The sequence below is a fragment of the Pseudophryne corroboree genome, chromosome 11 (assembly GCF_028390025.1).
Source record: "Pseudophryne corroboree isolate aPseCor3 chromosome 11, aPseCor3.hap2, whole genome shotgun sequence".
NCBI classification, from domain to species: domain Eukaryota; kingdom Metazoa; phylum Chordata; class Amphibia; order Anura; family Myobatrachidae; genus Pseudophryne; species Pseudophryne corroboree.
The window spans coordinates 209084215-209108294 of record NC_086454.1 but is presented as its reverse complement, the minus strand read 5'-3'; the positions used below and the strand labels follow the sequence as shown (position 1 = coordinate 209108294).

Genomic DNA, 24080 nt, shown 5'->3' with positions numbered 1-24080 from the left:
CATGAGTTCCTGAGCCTTCTCCGTCGGGAGAAAAACCTTCTTCTGGTCTGTGTTCAGAATCATGCCCAGAAAGGGCAGACGCGTCGTAGGAATCAGCTGCGACTTTGGAATATTCAGAATCCAGCCGTGCTGTTGTAACACTTCCTGAGAGCGTGCTACGCTGATCAGCAACTGCTCTCTGGACCTCGCCTTCCAAGTATGGCATAATTGTGACTCCCTGCTTTCGCAGGAGCACCATCATTTCCGCCATTACCTTGGTAAATATTCTCGGTGCCGTGGAGAGACCAAACGGCAACGTCTGGAATTGGTAATGACAATCCTGTACCACAAATCTGAGGTACTCCTGATGAGGTGGATAAATGGGGACATGCAGGTAAGCATCTTTTATGTCCAGAGACACCATAAAACCCCCCTCTTCCAGGCTTGCAATAACCGCTCTGAGCGATTCCATCTTGAACTTGAACCTTTTCAGGTAAATGTTCAGGGATTTTATATTCAAAATGGGTCTGACCGAACCGTCCGGTTTCGGTACCACAAACATTGTGAAATAGTAACCCCTTCCCTGTTGAAGGAGGGTAACCTGCACCACCACCTGCTGGAGATATAATTTGTGAATTGCCTGTAACACTAATTCCCTCTCTAAGGGGGAAGCTGGCAGGGCCATCGGTGAGGGGGCATCTCCTCAAAGTCCAGCTTGCATCCCTGAGACACAATATCTATTGCCCAGGGAGTGAACCCACTTGTGGCTGAACTTACGCAGGCGTGCCCCCACCGGGCCTAGCTCCGCCTGTGGAGCCCCAGCGACATGCGGTGGATTTTTGTAGAGGCCGGGGAGGACTTCTGTTCCTGTGACATAGCTGTGTTGTGCAGCTTCCTTCCTCTGCGCCCGCCTCTAGCAAGAAAGGACGCACCTCAGACTTTCTTGTTTCTGTGTTCGAAAGGCTGCATTTGAAATGTCGTGCTTTCCTAGGCTGTGCAGGAATATACGGCAAAATATCAGAATTACCAGCTATAGCTGTGGAGACCAGGTCCGCGAACCCTTCTCCACACAATCCTTAGCCTTACATATGCTTCTTTAAGTCGGCATCATCTGTCCATTGCATATTCTACAGGACACGTCAAGCAGAAATCGACATAGCTTTGTCTCTAGGACCCAGTATACTCATGTCTCTTTGGGCATGTTTTATATATATATATATATATATATATATATATATATATATATATCTCTTAAGACAGCATCTTTAATATATATATATATATATATATATATATATATCTCTATATATATACATATAAGTATATATCTACATACTAGGGTCTCAATCTCTGTTGATAAGGTAACTGTCCACGCTGCCACAGCGCTATAAACCCATGCCGACGTCATCGCCGGTCTGAGTAGTGTACCAGAATATGCACGCTATCTGCAGGATCCCTGAAAATAGCTGTTACGACAGGGCTACCTTTTGTGACACCCTAGGGGAAGATTCCCATCGTATCCTGGCCCTAGTGGGGAAAGGATACTGCCTGTGAATTCTTTGTAGGAAACTGCAGTCTCTTGTCTGGAGATTCCCGCTCTTTTTCATCATGAGAGGAGGGAAATTTACCTCAGCTTTCTTCCCCTTAAACATGTGTACCCTTGTGTCAGGGACAGATGAGTCATTAGTGATATGCAAATCATCTTTTATTACAATAATCATATATTGAATACTTTCCTGCCATTTTGGCTGTAACTTTGCATTATCGTAGTCGACACTGGAGTCAACCTCCGTGTCGATATCAGTGTTTATTATTTTGGATAGTGAGCATTGAGAGACTCTGAAGGTCTCTGCAACAGAGGGACAGACATGGCTAGATTTCCTGTCTGTTCTCTAATCTTTTGTGCCATAAATTCACCTTAGCACTTACACATATCCAAACAGGTGTTGGCGTTGTCGACGGAGACACCCTCTCACACACATATTTGCTCCATCTCCTCCTTAGGGGAGCCTTTTACCGCAGACATGTCGACACACACGTACCGACAGACCACACACACAGGGGATGTTATATTTGAAGACAGTTCCCCCACAAGGCCCTTTGGAGAGACAGAGAGAGAGTATGCCAGCACACACCCCAGCGCTATATGACCGAGGAATCACACAGTAACGTAGTGTTAACCCAGTAGCTGCTGGATATATTGTTTTTACGCCAAATTTATGTGCCCCCCCCCCCCCTCTCTTTTCACCCCCTTCTATCAGGCTTCTGCAGGGGAGAGCCTGGGGAGCTTCCTCTCAGCGGAGCTGTGGAGAGAAAATGGCGCTGGTGAGTGCTGAGGAAGAAGCCCCACCCCCTCAGCAGCGGGCTTCTGTCCCGCGAATTTGTGTAAAAATAATGGCGGGGGCTCAAGCATATATACAGTGCCCAGCTGTATATATGCCCTATTTGCCAGGAGGTACTCAATTGCTGCCCAGGGCGCCCCCCCCCCCCGCGCCCTGCACCCTACAGTGACCGGAGTGTGTGGGTTAGTGTGGGAGCAATGGCGCACAGCAGCAGTGCTGTGCGCTACCTCATATAAAGACAGGAGTCTTCTGCCGCCGATTTTGACGTCTTCTTGCTTCACCCGCCGGCTTCTGTCTTCTGGCTCTGCGAGGGGGACGGCGGCGTGGCTCCGGGAACGGACGACCAAGGTTAAGTTCCTGAGTTCGATCCCTCTGGAGCTAATGGTGTCCAGTAGCCTAAGAAGCGCAACCTAGCCGCAGTTAGTAGGTTTGCTTCTCTCCCCTCAGTCCCACGTAGCAGAGAGTCTGTTGCCAGCAGAAGCTCTCTGAAAATAAAAAACCTAACAAAATACTTTCTTATTAGCAAGCTCAGGAGAGCTCACTAAAATGCACCCAGCTCCGTCCGGGCACAGATTCTAACTGAGGTCTGGAGGAGGGGCATAGAGGGAGGAGCCAGTGCACACCAGTAGTCCTAATTCTTTCTTAGAGTGGCCAGTCTCCTGCGGAACCCGTCTATTCCCCATGGTCCTTACGGAGTCCCAAGCATCCACTAGGACGTTAGAGAAATGTTTTATATGTTAAGTAGTCACCCATATATGTTAAGTAGTCACGCCTTTTGCTAAGGTGCTCCTAAAGTATACCCTGACAAATATATCGGTCTTCAAATTAATAATTTATTTCATATGGTTTATGAGACTGCAGGACTCTGAAAGGACATGTAAGGTGGGGATGTAGTCAGGTGGCCGGTGGTCGGGATCCCGGCAGTCAGGGGGCCCAGGGCTATTCCCACTTGTGGGAGTCCACGACATCCACAGAGTAGGATAGAACCTGCAGCAAGCCACCGAGCCCACAAGGGTCTTCGTTGTGCTCACCCCCCTAAGGTTGTAGCCAGTTCAAAAATACAGGCAAGAGTTCAGCACAAGTAGCAAACCAGAATAACCACTGACAGTTTCATTCCAGTGTGGGAAAATAGAAAACAGCTACATTTCCTACAACAGATGCATGCACCTCTAGATCCAAATGTCTAGGACTGATTTAAATGCCTGAGAGGCCTGCTTTGACCATTGGATCATTATGGCTGTGAGAGGTGCCAAAAATGGATGAACCCCCATATGAAACAATGATAATAGCTGTCTAAACCTCGTGTGTAGCGAAGGTGGCTCCAGTGGAGCACAAGCTCCGGGCGCCAGAAAAGTTAGAGGGCACACTGCTGCCTGTTGCCCTCTCCCTCCTCTATACCGTGGACTGCTGTACAGGCAGCCACAGAGCAGGAGGAAGAGAAGCACTCTGACTCGGAGACTAGGGAGGGAACAGGGTTAACTAGAGACGACAGCAGGAGACACCGACAGCTAGCACATCCCGGAGCTTTTGTCCTGGTGTAGCAGTTACTTTTGTCCTGCTACACCATTCTATGCCACGGTGCTGCAGCATCTCTTTCTGACTCGGCTGCTGCAGCACCTATCTCTGTCACAGTTGCTACAGCACCTATTTCTGCTTCAGCTCCTGCAGTATCTCTCTCCGAACAGCTGCTACAGCACCTCTCGCTACAATGATGCTGCAGCAACTCTCATTAGAACCTGCAGAGTAACATGTATACGCAGTTCTACCATAGCATAATGTGTATAAACGACTCTTCTGTGGTGTAACGTGTATAAACAACTCTTGTGTGGTGTAACGTGTATAAGCAGCTCTACTGTGGCATAACATGTATAAGCAGCTCTACTGTGTTGTGTAACGTATATAAGGGGCTATGCTGTGTGGCTCAACGTGTATAAGGGGTACTACTGTGTGGTGTAACGTGTATAAGGAGTACTACTGTGTGGCGTAAACTGTATTAGTGTGTAATGTGAATAACAGACACTACTGTGCAGTGTAATCTGAATTAATACTATTATGTCCCCATGAAGCCACACTCCTATATTTTTGTTGCATGCCTTAGACACGCACTGTTCCTATTTTGAACATGGGGGCACCCAAATAAAACTTTCGCCCTGAGATCCACAAAGTCTACAACCGGCACTGTCACCGATTTAGGATTTTTAAATATTTTTTTCTTTTCAAATACAACATGCACCCAGTTCAGGAAAGGAAAGGGAGCGCCAAAACATACACTTGCTCCTGGCATCATGGCACCTAGCTACACCTCTGGTCTAAACCAAGGAACCTTTGTAAAACTAAAGTACATGGGATTTTCTCAATTCTGAACTTTCTTGGCATCTATCATACAGATGTGTCCTATTACATCTAACCTCAATATGCCATGCAGCATGTGATGCCTAGCACGAGTGAGCTCCCAGGTCCTGAGCAAGTCTGCTAGTGTTGGGCATCTTTTTTCTTTTTTTTTTTGCAGAAAATGTGTCTTAAAATGGAAATACACTATACAATTATCTGGCAGATAATCTGCGGTTAGAATGAAAACCTGGTAATGGGTGAGAGCAACTGACAATCGACCATTTGCTACCAAACACTGGAAAATGGACAAAACCTGTCGTTTATACAAATTAGCTAAATCACAAACAGGTTTTGTCCATTTTCTAGTGTTTGGTAGCAAATGGTCTAATGTCAGTTGCTCTCATCCATTACCAGGTTTTCATTCCAACCACAGATTATCTGCCAGATAATTGTATATTGTATGCCCAGCTGTAATCAAAACTATGATGCATTTAGGATGGACCAGATGACTGTGCTGATTAATTTGATAATGTGACACTTGTACAGTATATTGTGTGTGACAACGTAAGTATATAGAGCACAACGGAACTTATATTGGAAAAAGCTGCAGCAGCTACTACATTGTAGCACTTTGTATACAGATTCAGAGACTCAGTCACACATAGATATACAAGAATTGCATATCAGCATAGTCTACTGGTGCGTCCTAGCCCAAGACACCTCTGCTTGTCTCACAGGACCTGGCATGCCAAGAGTGCCTGTTTTACGCAACTGCACCAATAATGTATGAGGACACATCTGTAAATCCCTATGCCAAAATCTCATAACTGAGTTTGTAGGTCTGTAGAAACTCTGAACATACATTTTTCTAATTTATTGAAAAAGAGATTGTCTCTCAGATTGGCTAACCTGCTTTTGGTGTTGCTGCAGTAATGCCTACATAGGTAAACTGCAACAAACTTTCCAAAGAAGTCCTTGATTACTGTACATGTTTAATTAAGTCTTGAAAGAAAGCTAGGGCATTGCAGTGCACAAATGGCATAAAAAAAACTAATAGCTATGAGTTGGCGGCTCTCTAGCCGGCGTCGGTGATGTGACTCTGGGCACTTGGGTCCCTAGTGGACCTTAGCGCTGTCCCAGATTCTAGATCGCATGTGCAGATCTCTGGGATAATGGCACGCTGGCCATTTTCCCAGTGATTTTCCTACTGCGCATGCCCGAAACAACGGGAAAATGGTGACGCATAATTTCTCCCAGTGATTTCTGCAGTGCTGCTGCTTTGCAGCGGGACTTTGGATGGTAAGCATTACAAATAATGGATGCAGGGTGTGTGGTGTGGGTCCCCCTGTATCCTGGAGGCCCGTGTGCACCGCACACACTGCACCCTTTATATATCCACCAGTGCTTCCACTCGCCCCCCTCATGGCTTAGTATTAAGCTTGTCGGGGCTGACTGATTTTGTGGATCCATTACCCCTGGACCAACCAAAGGTGTAGGTGCTGGAGTATGATGAAAACAGGGAGGACGAAGATAGTTCCATTTTATAGATTTATTAAAAGACAATAGTTCCAATAAGGAGTTAAATGACAATCAATAGTTACCATATATAGACTGACGAATTGTAATGAATGGCATAAAGATAAGCAGGATCAGTACTGAAGATGCATTGAAGAAATGTTCATGTGAATAAGATAAAACGTGCCTGAAGATTAATGAATAATTGTCCAGTATAAAGCAATGAGTGATGCCGAACTGTAAGAAGTGTTAACTGGATATTGTAGACATAGATGAATAACTGAAGACTTGTTACCAATGCTTTAGAGGCTGAACTGAAGAACTGTGTAGAGCTGTCTTTGAATGATGCAAAACTGAAAGGAATACTTGTAAGGTGTGAAGAGCTGCAGCAGATGACAATGGTGATGAATGGGTTAAGCTGAGAGCTGATTAAACGAGCACCTGAGTTTAGTAGAATCTTCCAAAGGCTGTGTGATTGAAGCAGGCAGACAGGGTAACCACTCACAAGACTCTGGAAATCCACTTGTTTCCACTGGGATAGGGATTGACAGACAGAACAGCAGGGAGCTGGTACATCTTTTCCAGTGGAGGCTGCAGGCAGAGGGAGCGGAGGCGATATCTGGACCACTGGAATCACACGGAAATCCACAGAGAGAGCACAGAGCTAGGGTACAGAGTAGCTACAACAAAGCACTGGTCAAGAGTGAAATAAGCCCAGCCTACTTATAGGCAGCACAAACACGCGATTGGCTAACACTTACCCACAGGTGCTCACAGATGCTGCATTTGGTCACCAACGTGGCCACTTCCTGTACTGCAGACACACAGAGGTGCTTCTGGCCATTCGGTCCCTGCACTCCCGGCTCCCAGAACCTGCATCACCTCCACCGCCATCCACGCCGCATCCCCACACAGCCGCACAGCATCACGAGGAACCATGCTTGCAACGAACGGACCCCAGAACGTACAGCATTGAGAGATCGGTTTGTGACAAAACTATTATAAATTCATGCCTCCTTTAGATGGTTTAACAGTTCTAAGATCATCGGTAAAGGGTACTGATTTTTCTTAGTAAGAGGAATACAGCAATGGGTATCCTACTAAGAAAAAAATAAGATTTTAAACCTGCTGGTAAATCTTTTTCTCCTAGTCCGTAGAGGATGCTGGGGACTCCGTAAGGACCATGGGATATAGACGGGCTCCGCAGGAGACATGGGCACTCTAAAGACTTTAGATGGGTGTGCACTGGCTTCTCCCTCTATGCCCCTCCTCCAGACCTCAACTGTACCCAGAGGAGACGAACAGTACGAGGAAATGATTTTTGTTAATCTAAGGGCAAGATACATACCAGCCCACACCATCCACATCGTACAACATGGAATATACGAACCAGTTAACAGTATGAAACAAAGCAGCATCAGCCAGAGACTGATCAAAACTGTAACATAACCCTTATGTAAGCAATAACTATATACAAGTATTGCAGAATGTAGTCCGCACTGGGACAGGCACCCAGCATCCTCTACAGACTTGGAGAAAAAGATTTACTGGTAGGTTTAAAATCTTATTTTCTCTTACGTCCTAGAGGATGCTGGGGACTCCGTAAGGACCATGGGGATTATACCAAAGCTCCAGACCGGGCGGCAGAGTGCGGATGACTCTGCAGCACCGATTGAGTAAACATGAGGTCCTCCTCAGCCAAGGTATCAAACTTGTAGAATTTAGCAAAAGTGTTTGAACCCGACCAAGTCGCCGCTCGGCAAAGCTGTAATGCTGAGACGCCTCGGGCAGTCGCCCAAGAAGAGCCCACCTTCCTAGTGGAATGGGCCTTTACCGAATTTGGGAACGGCAATCCAGCCGTAGAATGAGCCTGCTGAATCGCGTTACAGATCCACTGAGCAATAGCCTGTTTAGAAGCAGGAGTGCCAACCTTGTTGGCTGCATGCAGGACAAACAGTGCCTCTGTTTTCCTAACCCGAGCCGTCCTGGCTACATTACATAAAACTTTAAGGCCCTGACTACATCAAGGGATTTGGAATCCTCCAAGTCACCTGTAGCCACAGGCACTACAATAGGTTGGTTCATATGAAAAGATGAAACCACCTTAGGCAAACATTGAGGGCGAGTCCTCAATTCTGCTCTATCCACATGGAAAATCAGATAGGGGCTCTTGTGAGACAAATCCACCAATTCGGACACCCGCCTTGCAGATGCCAAGGCCAACAACATGACCACCTTCCAAGTGAGAAATTTTAAGTCAACTGTTTGAAGAGGCTCAAACCAGTGAGATTTTAGGAACTGAAACCCCACGTTAAGGTCCCATGGTACAACTGGTTGCACAAAAGGAGGCTGGATATGCAGCACTCCCTTTACAAAAGTCTGGACTTCTGGGAGAGAAGCCAATTCCTTCTGAAAGAAAATTGATAGGGCCGAAATCTGTACCTTAATGGAGCCTAACTTTAGGCCCATATCCACTCCTGTCTGTAGAAAGTGGAGAAAACGGCACAGATGGAAATCTTCCATAGGAGCGATCTTGGCTTCACACCAAGATACATACTTACTCCAGATATGGTGATAATGTTTCTCCGTCACCTCCTTCCTAGCCTTTATCAGAGTAGGGATGACTTCCTCCGGAATACCTTTACCAGCTAGGATTTGGTGTTCAACCGCCATGCCATCAAATGTAACCGCGGTAAGTCTTGGAACACGCAGGGCCCCTGCTGAAACAGGTCTTCCCTGAGAGGAATAGGCCACAGATCTTCTGTGAGCATTTCCTGAAGATCTAAATACCAGGCCCTTCGAGGCCAATCTGGAACAATGAGTATTGTCTGCACTCTTTTTTGTCTTATGATTCTCAGTATTTTTGAGATGAGCGGAAGAGGAGGAAACACATAGACCGACTGAAACACCCATGGTGTCACCAGGGCGTCCACCGCTACTGCCTGAGGGTCCCTTGACCTGGCACAATACCTCCAAAGCTTCTTGTTGAGGCGTGGTGCCATCATGTCTATTTGCGGAAGTCCCCAATGACTTGTTATCTCTGCAAAACTTCCTAATGAAGTCCCCACTCTCCTGGATGGAGATCGTGTCTGCTGAGGAAGTCTGCTTCCCAGTTGTCCACTCCCAGAATGAAGACTGCTGGCAGCGCGCTTACGTGATATTCCGCCCAGCGAAGAATCCTGGTGGCTTCCGCCATTGCCACTCTGCTCCTTGTCCCGCCTTGGCGGTTTACATGAGCCACTGCTGTGACGTTGTCCGATTGAATCAGAACAGGTAGGTTGCGAAGAAGAGTCTCCGCTTGTCGTAGGCCGTTGTATATGGCCCTTAATTCCAGCACGTTGATGTGTAGACAAGCCTCCTGGCTTGACCACAGTCCCTGAAAATTTCTTCCTTGTGTGACTGCTCCCCATCCTCTAAGGCTTGCGTCCGTGGTTATCAGAACCCAGTCTTGAATGCCGAACCTGCAACCCCCTAGAAGGTGAGCACTCTGCAGCCACCACCGGAGAGACACCCTGGCCCTGGGGGACAGGCTTATTTTCTGATGTATTTGTAGATGGGACCCCGACCACTTGTCCAGAAGGTCCCACTGAAACGTCCTCGCATGGAACCTGCCGAAGGGGATGACCTCGTAGGTTGCCACCATTTTTCCCAGTGCTCGAGTGCATTGATGGACTGACACTCTTTTTGGTTTTAGCAGGTCTCTGACCATGTTCTGGAGTTCCTGGGCTTTTTCCATTGGGAGAAAAACCCTCTTCTGTTCCGTGTCCAGAATCATGCCTAAGAAAGGTAGCTGAGTCGTTGGAATCAACTGTGACTTTGGTAGATTTAGAATCCAGCCATGCTGCTGCAGCACTCTCAGGGAGAGCAACACGCTTTTCAGCAATTGATCTCTCGATCTCGCTTTTATCAGGAGATCGCCCAAGTACGGGATAATTGTGAATCCCTGCCTGCGCAGGAGCACCATCATTTCCGCCATTACCTTGGTGAAAATCGTCGGGGCCGTGGAAAGCCCAAACGGCAACATCTGAAACTGGTAATGACAGTCCTGTACAGCGAATCTCAGGTACGCCTGATGAGGGGGATATATGGGGACATGAAGGTATGCATCCTTTATGTCTAGTGACACCATAAAATCCCCCCCTTCCAGGCTGGAGATAACTGCCCGGAGTGATTCCATCTTGAATTTGAACTTTTTCAAGTACAGGTTTAGGGAATTTAGATTCAGAATGGGTCTGACCGAGCCATCCGGTTTCGAGACCACAAACAGGGTTGAATAGTACCCCTTCCCCTGTTGGACTAGGGGAACCTTGATAATCACTTGCTGTTGACACAGTTTTTGAATTGCAGCTAAAACTAGTTCCCTCTCTGGGGGAGAAGCTGGTAAAGCCGACTTGAAAAATCGGCGAGGAGGCACTTCAGCGAATTCCAGTTTGTAGCCTTGGGATACAATTTCCATCGGCCAAGGATCCACATCTGACAGAACCCAGACCTGGCTGAAGAGTCAAAGATGTGCCCCCACCGGCGCGGACTCCCTCAGTGGAGCCACAGCGTCATGCGGTGGAATTAGTAGTAGCCGGGGAGGACTTCTGCTCCTGGGAACTAGCCGTAGCAGGCATTCTTTTCCCTCTACCCTTAGCTCTGGCGAGGAAGGAAGAACCCCGACCTCTTCTGGACTTATGCGACCAAAAGGACTGCATCTGATATTGTGGTGTTTTCTTTTGCTGTGGGGAAACTTAAGGTAAAAAAGAAGAATTACCCGTGGTAGCTGTTCAAACCAGGTCCGCGAGACCCTCCCCAAATAAAACCTCACCTTTGTAAGGCAAAATTTCCATATGTCTCTTTAAATCGGCATCACCTGTCCATTGGCGGGTCCACAGGGCTCGCCTAGCAGAAATTGCCATGGCGTTGGCTCTTGAACCTAACAGCCCAACGTCTCTCGCAGCGTCTCTCATATATAAGGCTGCGTCTTTAATGTGACCCAAGGTCAATAAAATGCTATCCCTATCTAGGGTATCAATATCAGATGACAAGTTATCTGCCCATGCTGCTACTGCGCTACATACCCAAGCCGACGCTACTGCCGGTCTGAGCAAGGCACCCGTATGTGCATAAATTGATTTTAAGGTAGTATCCTGTCTGCGATCAGCAGGATCCTTGAGGGCTGCCGTGTCTGGAGACGGTAGCACCACCTTTTTAGACAAGCACGTCAAAGCCTTGTCCACCCTGGGCAAGGATTCCCACCGTAACCTGTCCTGTGCAGGGAAAGGATACACCATATGAATTCTCTTGGGAATCTGCAGTTTCTTGTCTGGAGTTTCCCAAGCCTTTTCAAATAAAGCGTTCAGCTCATGAGATGGGGGAAAAGGTACCTCAGGTTTCTTTTCCTTAAACATGCATACCCTCGTGTCAGGGACAGAGGGGTCATCTGTGATATGCAAAACATCTTTTATTGCAATAATCATATAATGAATACTTTTGGCCACCCTTGGGTGTAACCTCGCATCATCGTAGTCGACACTGGAGTCAGAATCCGTGTCGGTATCAGTGTCTGCTACTTGGGACAGGGGACGTTTCTGAGACCCTGAAGGGCCCTGTGATACAGCCAAAGCCATGGATTGATGCCCTGTCTTTACCCTGGACTCTGCTTTGTCCATTCTCTTATGTAATAAAGACACATTTGCATTTAAAACATTCCACATATCCAACCAATCAGTTGTCGGCGTTGCCGACGGAGACACCACAATCATCTGCTCTACCTCCTCCTTAGATGAGCCTTCCGCTTCAGACATTCCGACACACACGTACCGACACCCCCACACACTCAGGGATATATATCTATATGGAGACTGTCCCCCAATAAGGCCCTTTGGAGAGACAGTATGCCAGCACACACCCAGCGCCATCGGACACTGGAATAAAATCCCAGTCAGTACAGCACTTATATATATATATATATATATATATATATATATACTCACTGCGCCAAATAAATGTGCCCCCCCCCCCCTCTTTTTTTGCCCTCTGTACTTGTGTTCAGCAGGGGAGAGTCCGGGGAGCCAGCTTCTCTGCAGCGTGCTGTAGAGAAAATGGCGCTGGTTAGTGCTGTGGGATCAAGCTCCGCCCCCTCAACGGCGGGCTTCGGTCCCGCTCAAATCTTTATAATGGCGGTGGTTTCTGTAATATACTGCCTCCGCAGTATATATCAGGGCCGTCTTTTTGTATGGGCTCAATGGGCTCTTGCCCAAGGGCCCCAGGAGTAAAAGGGCCCTAGGCTAATAGCTGAGGGTCCCCTCTTTCCAGGGGTACCAGATTTTTTTAAATCGGACCTGGGGAACCGGAGATATCTGACTTCAAAGCAGTGGTCCCCATCCAAGCCTGTTAATTGTTTTTACCAGCCAGATATCTCGGGTTCTCTCTAACTTAGAGTTTTTCTGAGGGTATACTTCAAAAGCTGGGACTCTCTCCTTTCAGTTGACACTGGCATCTTGTCTTTACTATGCCCAGAACCAGAGATATCAGCCTTCAAGCAGCTGGTCCCTGCTCCAGCTCCACACGCCTAATATGCAGTTTTATATGTTTGTTGGTGGATTGCTCTGGTTCCTCAAGTCTGATCCCCAAGACCCCAGTAACTGCTGAAAGGTGGGACTCTCTAGTTTTTTTTATCCCATTAAAGCTAAGAAATCTATTTCCAGGAACTGGAGATATCTGCAGTAAAGCATGCTGCCCTGACCCCAGAAAATTTTGAACATTAAGCCCACTCCACTATTCACCCCTCCCTTGTGTATTGAACACCCCCTACCACCCTGGAAGTCATGTACCAGGGCCCCTTCATTCAGCACAATGTCCCCTTCTACAGTTTAGTGTTCTCCTTCCCAAACCATTTGTGCAGTAAAGGAGTAATTAGCAGAAATAATTTATCCAGGTCCTACATGCTGAGTGAAAGATAGAACCCCCCTACCCCCCGCGGGACATCAAAGCTGCCTCTGATAGCACCCCCCACCCCTACCGCTGATGGGTGGGTAGGGGCCCCAGTGCATTGCTGTGCCCAGGGGCCTACACTGCTGTTAAGACGGCTCTGGTATATATATATATATATATATATATATCTATGCCAGTGTCCCAGAGGATTATAATTGCTGCCCAGGGCGCCCCCCCTGCGCCCTGCACCCTGCACCCATACAGTGCCGGCAGTGTGTGTGGGAATGTGGGAGCAATGGAGCGCAGTGTTACCGCTGCGCAGTACCTCATTGAAGATCTGAAGTCTTCTGCCGCCTTTGAAGTCTTCTTTCTTCTCATACCCACCAGGCTTCTATCTTCTTGCTCTGTGAGAAGGACGGCGGCGTGGCTCCGGGATGAACGGCGAGGGTGAGACCTGCGTTCCGACCCTAATGGTGTCCAGTAGCCTAAGAAGCAGAGCCTATCATTTAAGTAGGTCTGCTTCTCTCCCCTCAGTCCCACGATGCAGGGAGCCTGTTGCCATCAGTGCTCCCTGAAAATAAAAAAACTAACAAAAGTCTTTTTTAGAGAAACTCAGTAGAGCTCCCCTGCAGTGCATCCAGTCTCCTCTGGACACATGATCTAACTGAGGTCTGGAGGAGGGGCATAGAGGGAGGAGCCAGTGCACACCCATCTAAAGTCTTTAGAGTGCCCATGTCTCCTGCGGAGCCTGTCTATACCCCATGGTCCTTACGGAGTCCCCAGCAACCTCTAGGACGTAAGAGAAATAATATATTAAAAAGAAGATCGAGAAAGGGAGGGAATAGAAGTCAATGTAAAGTAGAATTGAATGACAGTGTAATGTGTGTAGTTTAAATAGCAGTCATTACACACACACAGCCTGTCCCCTTCAGTCACCACACACACACACACACACACACACACACACACACACACACACACACACACACACACACACACACTATTCCCTCCAGTCATCACACACACAGCCTCTTCCACCCCAGACACCACACAGACACACGCACACACACACGCACACGCACACCCTGCTTCCTCCAGTCACCTTACACACAGCCTGTTCCCCCCCAATCACCACACAGACACACACACAGCCTGTCCCCTCCAGTCTCTACACACACCCAAACACACACACATGCACACCCACACAGTTGCTGGTCCCAAGAAAACGTGTGCATTTTTTGTTGCTGAGGGTGTTAAAAATAATAAGCAGTATGCTGTGCTGATGTCAGTGGTGAAAGCAGCTCAATAGGATTTAAGTTTTCAGAGATATGAGTGCTATTGTGTATGATGTGTGGCAAGTGAGTATAAGTGAAACAAATAAAGAAACAGAAACACAAAGAAAGAAAGGAAACAAAATGACAATAGTTAAATTAATAAAATAAAGCAGGGACTAATGTTTTCAGCTCTTTTTTAAAAATAGTTAGGGAATGGGAAATCTCTGTTTATATACGGCAGCTTTAGGCTGATTATTATATTTGTATTTGCCCGTCTGGGCTCTGCAGATGACTCTCCCTACCTTGCCATATGTTGGCGGCTTGTGCGATACCGCTGGCTGGGGTCTGGAAAGGTAGACAGCAGGGATGATTCCTAATCCCGGTGGCGGCTGCTTGTGACATCAGACGCCGCTGGTTATGCCCGTGGTCTGGAGTTGTAGTGTTCCCAGTTTCCTCTGCGCTCTAATGCATTTCAAATCGTGCCAGATTCTTTTTCAAGGAGTAACAAACCGCTCTCCCAATGTGGTCTTTATATAGTAAAAATACTTTGGTAAAACTTTATTGAATTTTTTTTTTTAAAACAGAAGTTCACCTTTGTTTTTGGCGGTAACCATGTTTTTCAGATTTTCCTTCCTTTGTGAATAAAATAAAATAGAGATGTGCGTCTGGCACTTTTCATGTTTTGTGTTTTGGTTCTAATTCCACTTTCGTGTTTTGGTTTTGGCTTGGTTTTGCCAAAACCACCCTTTCGTGTTTTGCTTTTGCATCTGGATGATTTTTGAAAAAAACATAAAAATGGCTAAAATCACAGATTTTGGGGGTAATTTTGATCCTACGGAATTATTAACCCCAATAACAATCATTTCCACTAAATTCCAGTCTTATCTGAACACATCACATCTCACAATATTGTTTTTAGGCCAAAAGGTTGCACCGAGGTTGCTGGATGACTAAGCTAAGTGACACAAGTGGACAACAGAAACACCTGGCCCATCTTGGAGTGGCACTGCAGTGTCAGACAGGAGGACAGACATAAAAAAGGCCCCAAACAGCACCTCATCCAAAGATGTAGAAGAAGTGCAATAAGGTAGCTGTATGACTAAGCCAAGCGACACAAACAATTGGCCCATCTAGGAGTGGCACTGCAGTGGCAGAAAGGAGGGCAGATATAAAAAAAAGGCCCCAAATAGCACCTCATGCAAAGATGTAGAAGAGGTGCAATGAGGTAGCTGTATGACTAAGCCAAGTGACACAAACAATACCCACTGGAATTATACAGCAATATCACTGCAATTTTATGGCAATATCACTGGCATTATATGACAGTACCACTGGACATATATGGAAGTGTCAGACAGGATGGCACTTTAAAAAAATAGTCCCCAAACAGCACATGATACAAAGAAGAAAAAGAGGTGCAACATGGAATTGTCCTTGGGCCCTCCCACCCTTATGTTGTATAAACAGGACATGCACACTTTAACAAACCAATCATTTCAGTGACAGGGTCTGCCACACGACTGTGGCTGAAATGACTGTTTTTTTTTTGTGCCCCCACCAAAAAAGAAGCAATCAATCTCTCCTTGCACAAACTGGCTCTACAGAGGCAAGATGTCGACCTCATCCTCATCCTCCGATTCCTCACCCCTTTCACTGTGTACATCCGCCTCCTCAGAGAGCATTAATTCATCCCCACTGGAATCCACCATTACAGGACCCTGTGTACTTTCCAGAGACAATTGCTGGTCAAGGTCTTCCCGGAGGAATTTATAATTCATTTTGATAAACATCATCTTCTCCACATTTTCTGGATGTAACCTCCTACGCCGATCGCTGTCAAGGTTACCGGCTGCACTAAACACTCTTTCGGAGTACACACTGGAGGGGGGGCAACTTAGGTAAAATAAAGCCAGTTTGTGCAAGGGCATCCAAATTGCCTCTTTTTCCTGCCAGTATACATATGTCTGACATGCCTACTTGGATGCAGTCACTCATATAATCCTCCACCATTCTTTCAATGGTGACAGAATCATATGCAGTAACAGTAGACAAATCAGTAATCGTTGGCAGGTCCTTCAGTCCGGACCAGATGTCAGCTTTCACTCCTGACTGCCCTGCATCACCGCCAGTGGGTGGGCTAGGAAATCTTATCCTTTTCATTGCAGCCCCAGTGGTGGGAGAAATTGAAGGAGGAGCTGTTGACAGGTCACATTTCGCTTGAGTTGACAATTTACTCACCAACAGGTCTTTGCACCTCTGTACACTTGTGTCTGCCAGAAAGAGAGATCCAACGTAGGCTTTAAACCTAGAATCGAGCACGGTGGCCAAAATGTAGTGCTCTGATTTACCACCCTTGAATCCTCGCAAAGCGAATGAAGGGCACCATCCACAAGTTCCACATACTTAGCGGAATCGCTCTGTATTAGCTCCTCCTTTAATTTCTCCAACTGCTTCTGCAAAAGCCTGATGAAGGGAATGACCTGACTCAATCTGACAGTGTCTGAACTGACTTCACGTGTGGCAAGTTCAAAGTGTTGGAGAACCTTACACAAGACGAAAATCATTCTCCACTGCGCTTGAGTCAGGTGCATTCCCCCTCCTTTGCCTATATCGTAGGTGGATGTATAGGCTTTAACGGCTTTTTGCTGCTTCTCCATCCTCTAAAGCATATAGAGTGTTGAATTTCACCTCATTACCACCTCTTGCTTCAGTTGATGGCAGGGCGGGCTCAGGAGTGTTTGCTGGTGCTCCAGTCTTCAGCACACAGTGGCAGGATGTCGAAAGTGGCCCGCAATTTTTCGGGCCACCGACAGCATCTCCTGTACACCCCTGTCATTTTTTTAAAAATTCTGCACCACCAATTTAATTGTATGTGCAAAACATGGGATGTGCTGGAATTTGCCCCGTTGTATTGCACGCACAATATTGGTGGCATTGTCCGATATCACAAATCCCCAGGATAGTCTAAGTGGGGTAAGCCAATTCGCAATGATGTCCCTCAGTTTCCTTAAGAGGTTGTCAGTGGTGTGCCTCTAACAGAAAGCAGTGATACACAGCGTAGCCTGCCTAGAAATGAGTTTGGATTTGAGAGATGCTGCTACTGGTGCCGCTGCAGCTGTTGTTGCTGCAGGAGGCAATACATCTACCCAGTGGGCTGTCACAGTCATATAGTCCTTAGTCTGTCATGTTCCACTTGTCCACATGTCCGTGGTTAAGTGGACACTGGATACAACCACATTTTTTAGGACACTGGCAACACTTTTTCTGACATCTCTGTACATTCTCGGTATTGCCTGCCTAGTGAAGCGGATTCTAGATAGAATTTGGTACCGGGGACACAATACCTCCATCAATTGTCTAAATCCCACTGCACTAATGGCGGATACCGGACGCACGTCTAACACCAACATAAGTGTCAATATGTGTCAATGCCTCAGTTATCCGCTTTGCAATAGGATGACTGCTGTCATATTTCATCTTCCTCACAAAGGACTGTTGGACAGTCAATTGCTTAGCTGAAGTAGTACAAGTGGTCTTCCGACTTCCCCTCTGGGATAATGATCGACTCCCAGCAGCAACAGCAGCGTCGGCAGCAACAGCAGCAGTAGGCGTACCACTCAAGGATCCTCCCGAAGAATCCCGGTTAGGAGAGGACTCGTCAGTCTTGCCAGGGACATGGCCTGCAGGACTACTTATGTTCATGGCTGAGGAGGAAGTTGACGTTGAGGGAGTTGGTGGTGTGGCTTGCAGGAGCTTGGGTACAAGAGGAAGAAGGGATTTAGGTGTCAGTGGACTGCTTACGCTCTTACCCAAAGTTTAACAACTTGACACTGACTTCTGATGAATGCGCTGCAGGTGACGTATAAGGGAGGATGTTCCTTGGTGGTTAACATCCTTAGCCCTACTTATTACAGATTGACACAGGCAACAGATGGCTTGACACCTGTTGTCCGGATTTGTGGAGAAATAATTCCACACTGAGGAGGTGGCTTTTTTGTTAGTTTGACCAGGCATCACAATGGGCTTCTTCATCCCACAGACAACAGGTGTCTCCCCCGGTGCCTGACTTAAACAAACAACATCACCATCAGAATCCTCATCGTCAACTTCCTTCTCAGCGCCAGCAACACCCATATCCTCATCCTGGTGTACTTCAACAGTGACATCTTCAATTTGAATATCAGAAACTGGACTGGGGGTCGTGCAAATAGTGAAAGGAGCCACCTCTTGCCATCCAGTGCTGGGAAAGTCAGGCATCGCAACCGCCGACACACTTGGACTTTCCTTGGGGATTTGTGATACCATCTCAGAACGCACAGTTCTTTTCTGTGCTCTTTCCAGCTTAACTCGTTTAATTTTTCTAGCGGGACGATGAGGGCTTCCATCGTCATGTGAAGCTGAACCACTAGTCATGAACATAGGCCAGGGCCTCAGCCGTTCCTTGCCACTCCATGACGTAAATGGCATATTGCCAAGTTTACGTTTCCCCTCAGACCATTAAAAACATTTTTGGGGGTCTTTGTACTGAACTTTTTGGATTTTACATGCCCTCTACTATCACATTGGGCATCGGCCTTGGCAGACAACAATGGCATTTCATTGTCTATGTTATGGCTAGTGACAGCAGCTTCAGCACTAGGAGGAAGCGGTTCTTGATCTTTCCCTATTTTATCCTCCAAATTTTTGTTCCCCATTATTTTTCTGGAGTTATATAACACAATATGTGGCACAGGAATGACTGATGGCTGATGCACGGGACAATACGACTGGTCTGATGCATGACAACACAGCAACACAGTGAACAAGCCACCATCCGGTGAAACGGCCGTCTGTGTCTAGTGGAGCTGAGCAGTGCACGGCTCAGCCCACTCATCTCCTGGTATCGTATAACATGAAATTTTGATCATTTAACTATCTAAGATTCGCCTAATCTGCTACTTATTTATTACAACTGTGTAACACTTATTACTCCTAGAATGTTTTCCTAGTCTTTTCAAAAATCTCTAATTATGTCTTTAGCAGTGAAATAAAAATCACACATCTTAAAGTCTCCTATCTTTTTAATGTCGTCAGGGCTTAAGATACCTGTGTAATTTCACACTTATTTTCATTAGGCACAGGAAACCCATCTCTCTCGTCCTATGTCTACCATATGAGATATGTGGCTGACAGTGGATAATAGAAGACGGGACCTGTACCTATACGTTTCCTAGACTCTATATTTCTTTCCAGTACTCTCTCATTTTTTGATGCCAGTCATACGTCTATTCGGCAATGCAAAAGCAACAGAAGGACTGTGCACAATAATGAACAATTGAAGTACTTCTTTTGGTATATGCCAATAACCATATACCATTGTATTCACAATCTAGGTGTCATTACTACCATATTTCACTGGGTACGCCCAACCTCGCCTGATCTTGGAAGCTAAGCAGTGAATAGCCTGATTAGTACCTATTTGGGAGACTGCTAGGGAATATCAGGTGTAGTAATAAATATCTTTGTGTTTGTGAAAAACGGAGGTGTTGGAGCAACCTTTGACTATTACCATTTTTCACACCTATATTTCCCTTCTCTTATCTATTTAGCTTCTCTGATTTTTTACTTATCTGCAATAAGTATTTGTTCTCTTATTTATTGTACTTTATTGACATAAACTTCTAAGTAGCAGATTAAACCCTTACCAGGTTATATATTTTCCACAGGTAATTATGTAAGGATCACAATCGCAGCATATTTGCAACATATGTAATGCCTATGCACTTTATGCTAAAGATTATCCATTATCCTGTGACATTCAAATTCAATTTCTAATATTTTCACCTCAGGTGTCACTGTCATCCTTATCAGCTACATCAATTGTAGATTGATTACTCTTAATTATTCCATGATTGAGAATCATTTCTTTTAACAATTTAAAAAAAACACAAGTGAGAAAGGCTATATCAAGCTTATGGTCTTTTCTTAAAAGTGTTATAAAAATATTTATATGTGTGTTGATCTTGTGTACCATATTGTAATGAGATTCGTATTAAAAGTTAAGTTTTATTTTTTCAAGCGTGCCCCAACAAAGAGTCTCTCTTCTTCTTTGCAACCTCGTTATGTATTATTGACTCTGGGTGCACCACCAACAACCTCCTTGATTACCGATACAGTCATGTCCTATACATTTGTACTGTTGGTTCACAAGGGACAAATTCTTTAAGAGCCCATTATAAAGAAATTTTCACAATCCTGTGCGGCACCAATTAACCTTTTTTCCTAACACAGCAACACTGTAAGGGACTTAATAATAATAATAATAATAATAATAATAATAATATTATTATTATACTGTAGCAGTGGACATATAGCAGCAGCGTATACCACTGTGACTGCCTGGTCACTGGAATGACTGATGGCTGATGTACAGGACACTACCACTGGTCTGATGCAGGACAACACAGCTACACTGTAAGGGACTTTTTGTTATTATTATTATTATTATTATACTGTAGCAATGGACATATAGCAGCAGCGTATACCACTGTGACTGCCTGGTCACTGGAATGACTGATGGCTGATGCACAGGACACTACCACTGGACTGATGCAGCACAACACACCACCACTGAACTGATGCAGCACAACACAGCAGGAATGGACATATGGCAGCAAGAGGACACAACCACTGTGATTGGACAAATACAGCACAAGACACAGACACTGAGAGATTGGAGACACATCCTCTCTCTACACTCTCCAATGCTGGAGTGAAAATGGCGGGGACGCGTGGCTAATTATATGGAATCCAACCCAGCGAGAATCCGAGAGCGGGATGATGACGTTTTGCCTCATTCTGGTTTCCGAGTCAGGCAGGAAAATCGGTGCCTGACTCGGATCCGGACCCGGATGGTAAAGTCCGGTAGGGTTCGGTTCTCAGAGAACCAAACCCGCTCATCCCTATTAAGAACCCTTGCAATCTGACTGGACCATTATGCAATAAATAGCAATTATGGCTGGCAGAGTGAATCCGCAGATGATGAACGTCTAGCGAGGAAGATCAGCCTTGTAGCTGCATTCATAATGGATTGTACTGATGAAAGCCTATTTTTGGAAAGACCAGTAAGGAGACTCTTGCAAAAATCAACACAGCAGATAATGAGTGCAAGAGTTTTTACAGTGTCTTGTACAAGATATGGGGGGTCATTCTGAGTTGTTCGCTCGTTAGCAATTTTTAGCAGCCCTGCAAACGCATAGTCACCGCCCACAGGGGAGTGTATTTTCGCTTTGCAGAAGTGCGAACGCCTGTGCAGCAGAGCGCCTGCAAACACATTTTGTGCAAAACAAGACCAGCCCTGTAGTTACTGCATTTTTCAAGACACCCATAAACGCCCTCTTCCTGTCAATCTCCTTGCGTTCGGCTGTGCAATTGAAATTGTCGCTAGAACCAGTGCAAAACCACAAAGGACTTTGTACCCCTATGACGCGTGCGCATTGCGGTGCATACGCATGCGCAGATTAGCCATTTTTTTCACTGATCACTACGCAGCGAACAACGGCAGCTAGCGATGAACTCGGAATGACCCCCATGGTCATATTTTGGATATGTTTCTTAGACGTATGTAACATGATTTTGAGACAGATTGAATGTGGGGAATACAGGACAGTTCAAAGTCAAGAATGACACCTAGGCAGCAACTTGTGGGCGTAGGGTTGATTGTTGAGTTATCAACAGTAATAGAGATATCAGGTTGGTACTACTATTGGCCAGTGGAAAGAAAATTGTTTGTTCTGGAAATATTAAGTTTGAGGCTGTAAGATGACATTCAAGTTAAATGGCAGAAAGGCATATATAAAAACAAGCCCACGTGTTTGCTTTTCAATAAAAGTAAACTATAATTAGTGTACATTAATGTTAGCAGTGCAATTAATGTTAGATTATTCAAAATTGCACAACACTGTAGGTCAAATGTAAAATTAATAAGCACATTATAAGTCTTAATTGTAGAGAAATAAGCATTTTAACTCACAATGGAATCTTCGGTTGCAAGAATACCCGGATTTCCAGATAGGTTGAGGTGGCAAAGAGAATTGCTGAAGGTTTCTTTAAAAGCAAGAGATTGAAGTAAACTGTTCATACCTAAGGAAAAAAAAAAAAAAGGAAAATACAAAACTGAAACTGACCATAATAAAAAGGCAACTGTTATGTATTAAAGTTACTCCATTGATGACTTTTTAAAACTTTTTATACAATACAAAATATACTGTAGCCACTGAGTAAGTATTTGTGCAGAATATTTCAGTATTATAGAATAAGAAAATATTGGGGCATAAGTAATATTGACCCTATTACTTATGCCCCGATATTTTGTTAGTTTGCCGGAGGTGCGGGATGCCGGCTGATCTCAGACTTATCTTTGAAAACGGCAATCATTTGTAAGGCAACACCATGATTGACACTTTAAAAAAACGACGAGGTAGTCCAGCATCCCGCATCTCGGGCAAACTCGGACCCTATTAGATATGCCCCATTGTGTATACAGTCTAATAGATGCTCTCCTAGATGCCTAGTTAATGGCCATAGCATGGTCAAAGATTGTGTGCACAAAGCATGGACCATGCTTATATAATGTTTGTACCATTATTAAAAATTAATCCTGGAGAGTTGTCGCGGGGGTAAGCCATATTGCTATGACATTCCTATGTTTATCCAACAGATTGACAAAGGTACATGTCTTAGTGAAGACAGCGATACATAGAGTAGATTGCCTGTGATTAAGATGGTGCTGTATGCTAGCACTATTATGCTGACAAGATGAGGAGGAGGCGGATAATGATACTGGCACTGCTCCTGAGCACAGTACACCATCATAGTGATGTAGTCTTTTATTTGACTGATGCCACTTGTCCATTTATTCTTAGTTAAGTGGGTAGTTGGTACAACACTATTTTCTAGGAAACTACAGTAATTACTTTGTCATTAACTGCCCAGTACAACAGAGGAATTACTTTTTAGTAGAAATGGAAACAAGATAGAATTTGGTAGCAGGGGCACATGACCTCAATGAATTGCTTAAAACCTGTTGCTTTTAGGGCTGAAATTGGATGCGGAAAGTCATGACTGTGCAACAGGATAACATCTGTCATACTGTACAGTACTTGCTTACTATTTCAAATTATTGTTTTACAGATAATTGAAGAAAAGTAGACAATATTTATCTCCTTCTGTAATGAATTTAGACCAAAAACAGTGCTCAGAGACTTCTAGGGAAGATTCAGTTAGGCACCAGGATTATATAACTTCAGGCTAATGACATCAGATTACAGTATTCTGTTTAAATGAAGTCCACTCAGCTTGTTAAAGAAGTCTGCATGCTGTCTGGATGTGTCAGCTATTCTTTCAAGCTCCTAGTTCCAGTTAAGCCTTGTTCCTGTTTTGTACTTTGGATTAGCCCTCTCTGTACCGAAGTCTTGCTGCCTAATCCCAGCCTTTACGTTTTTTAGACTGATTAACACTGTGTGTACCATAGTCCTGCTGTCTAATCCTTGCCTGTGGCTCACCAGCTTCAATAACTCCATGTGTTCCATGCCAGCTTCCATCTGAGAAACCTGAACCTTAATCTCATTGGTTCCAACCTAAAGAGTTTAAAAACCATCACCTCATGACCAACCAATCTGATTCTACCTATTATTTTAGAGAATGGACTCAATAAATTGTAACCCCCATCCACATAATTGGG

General features: G+C 45.4%; 1 protein-coding gene and 1 pseudogene across 1 annotated transcript in view; one reads left to right on the top strand and one right to left on the bottom strand.

The window, feature by feature from the left end:
- Nucleotides 1-24080, bottom strand: part of LOC134969339 (capping protein, Arp2/3 and myosin-I linker protein 3-like) — a 1162896-nt gene that overhangs the window by 801705 nt on the left and 337111 nt on the right. The window contains exon 9 of the mRNA XM_063945252.1: nucleotides 22371-22480. Coding sequence (XP_063801322.1) covers nucleotides 22371-22480 — 110 coding nt within the window. The remainder of the gene's footprint in view (nucleotides 1-22370; nucleotides 22481-24080) is intronic.
- Nucleotides 19736-19854, top strand: LOC134971480 (5S ribosomal RNA; annotated as a pseudogene).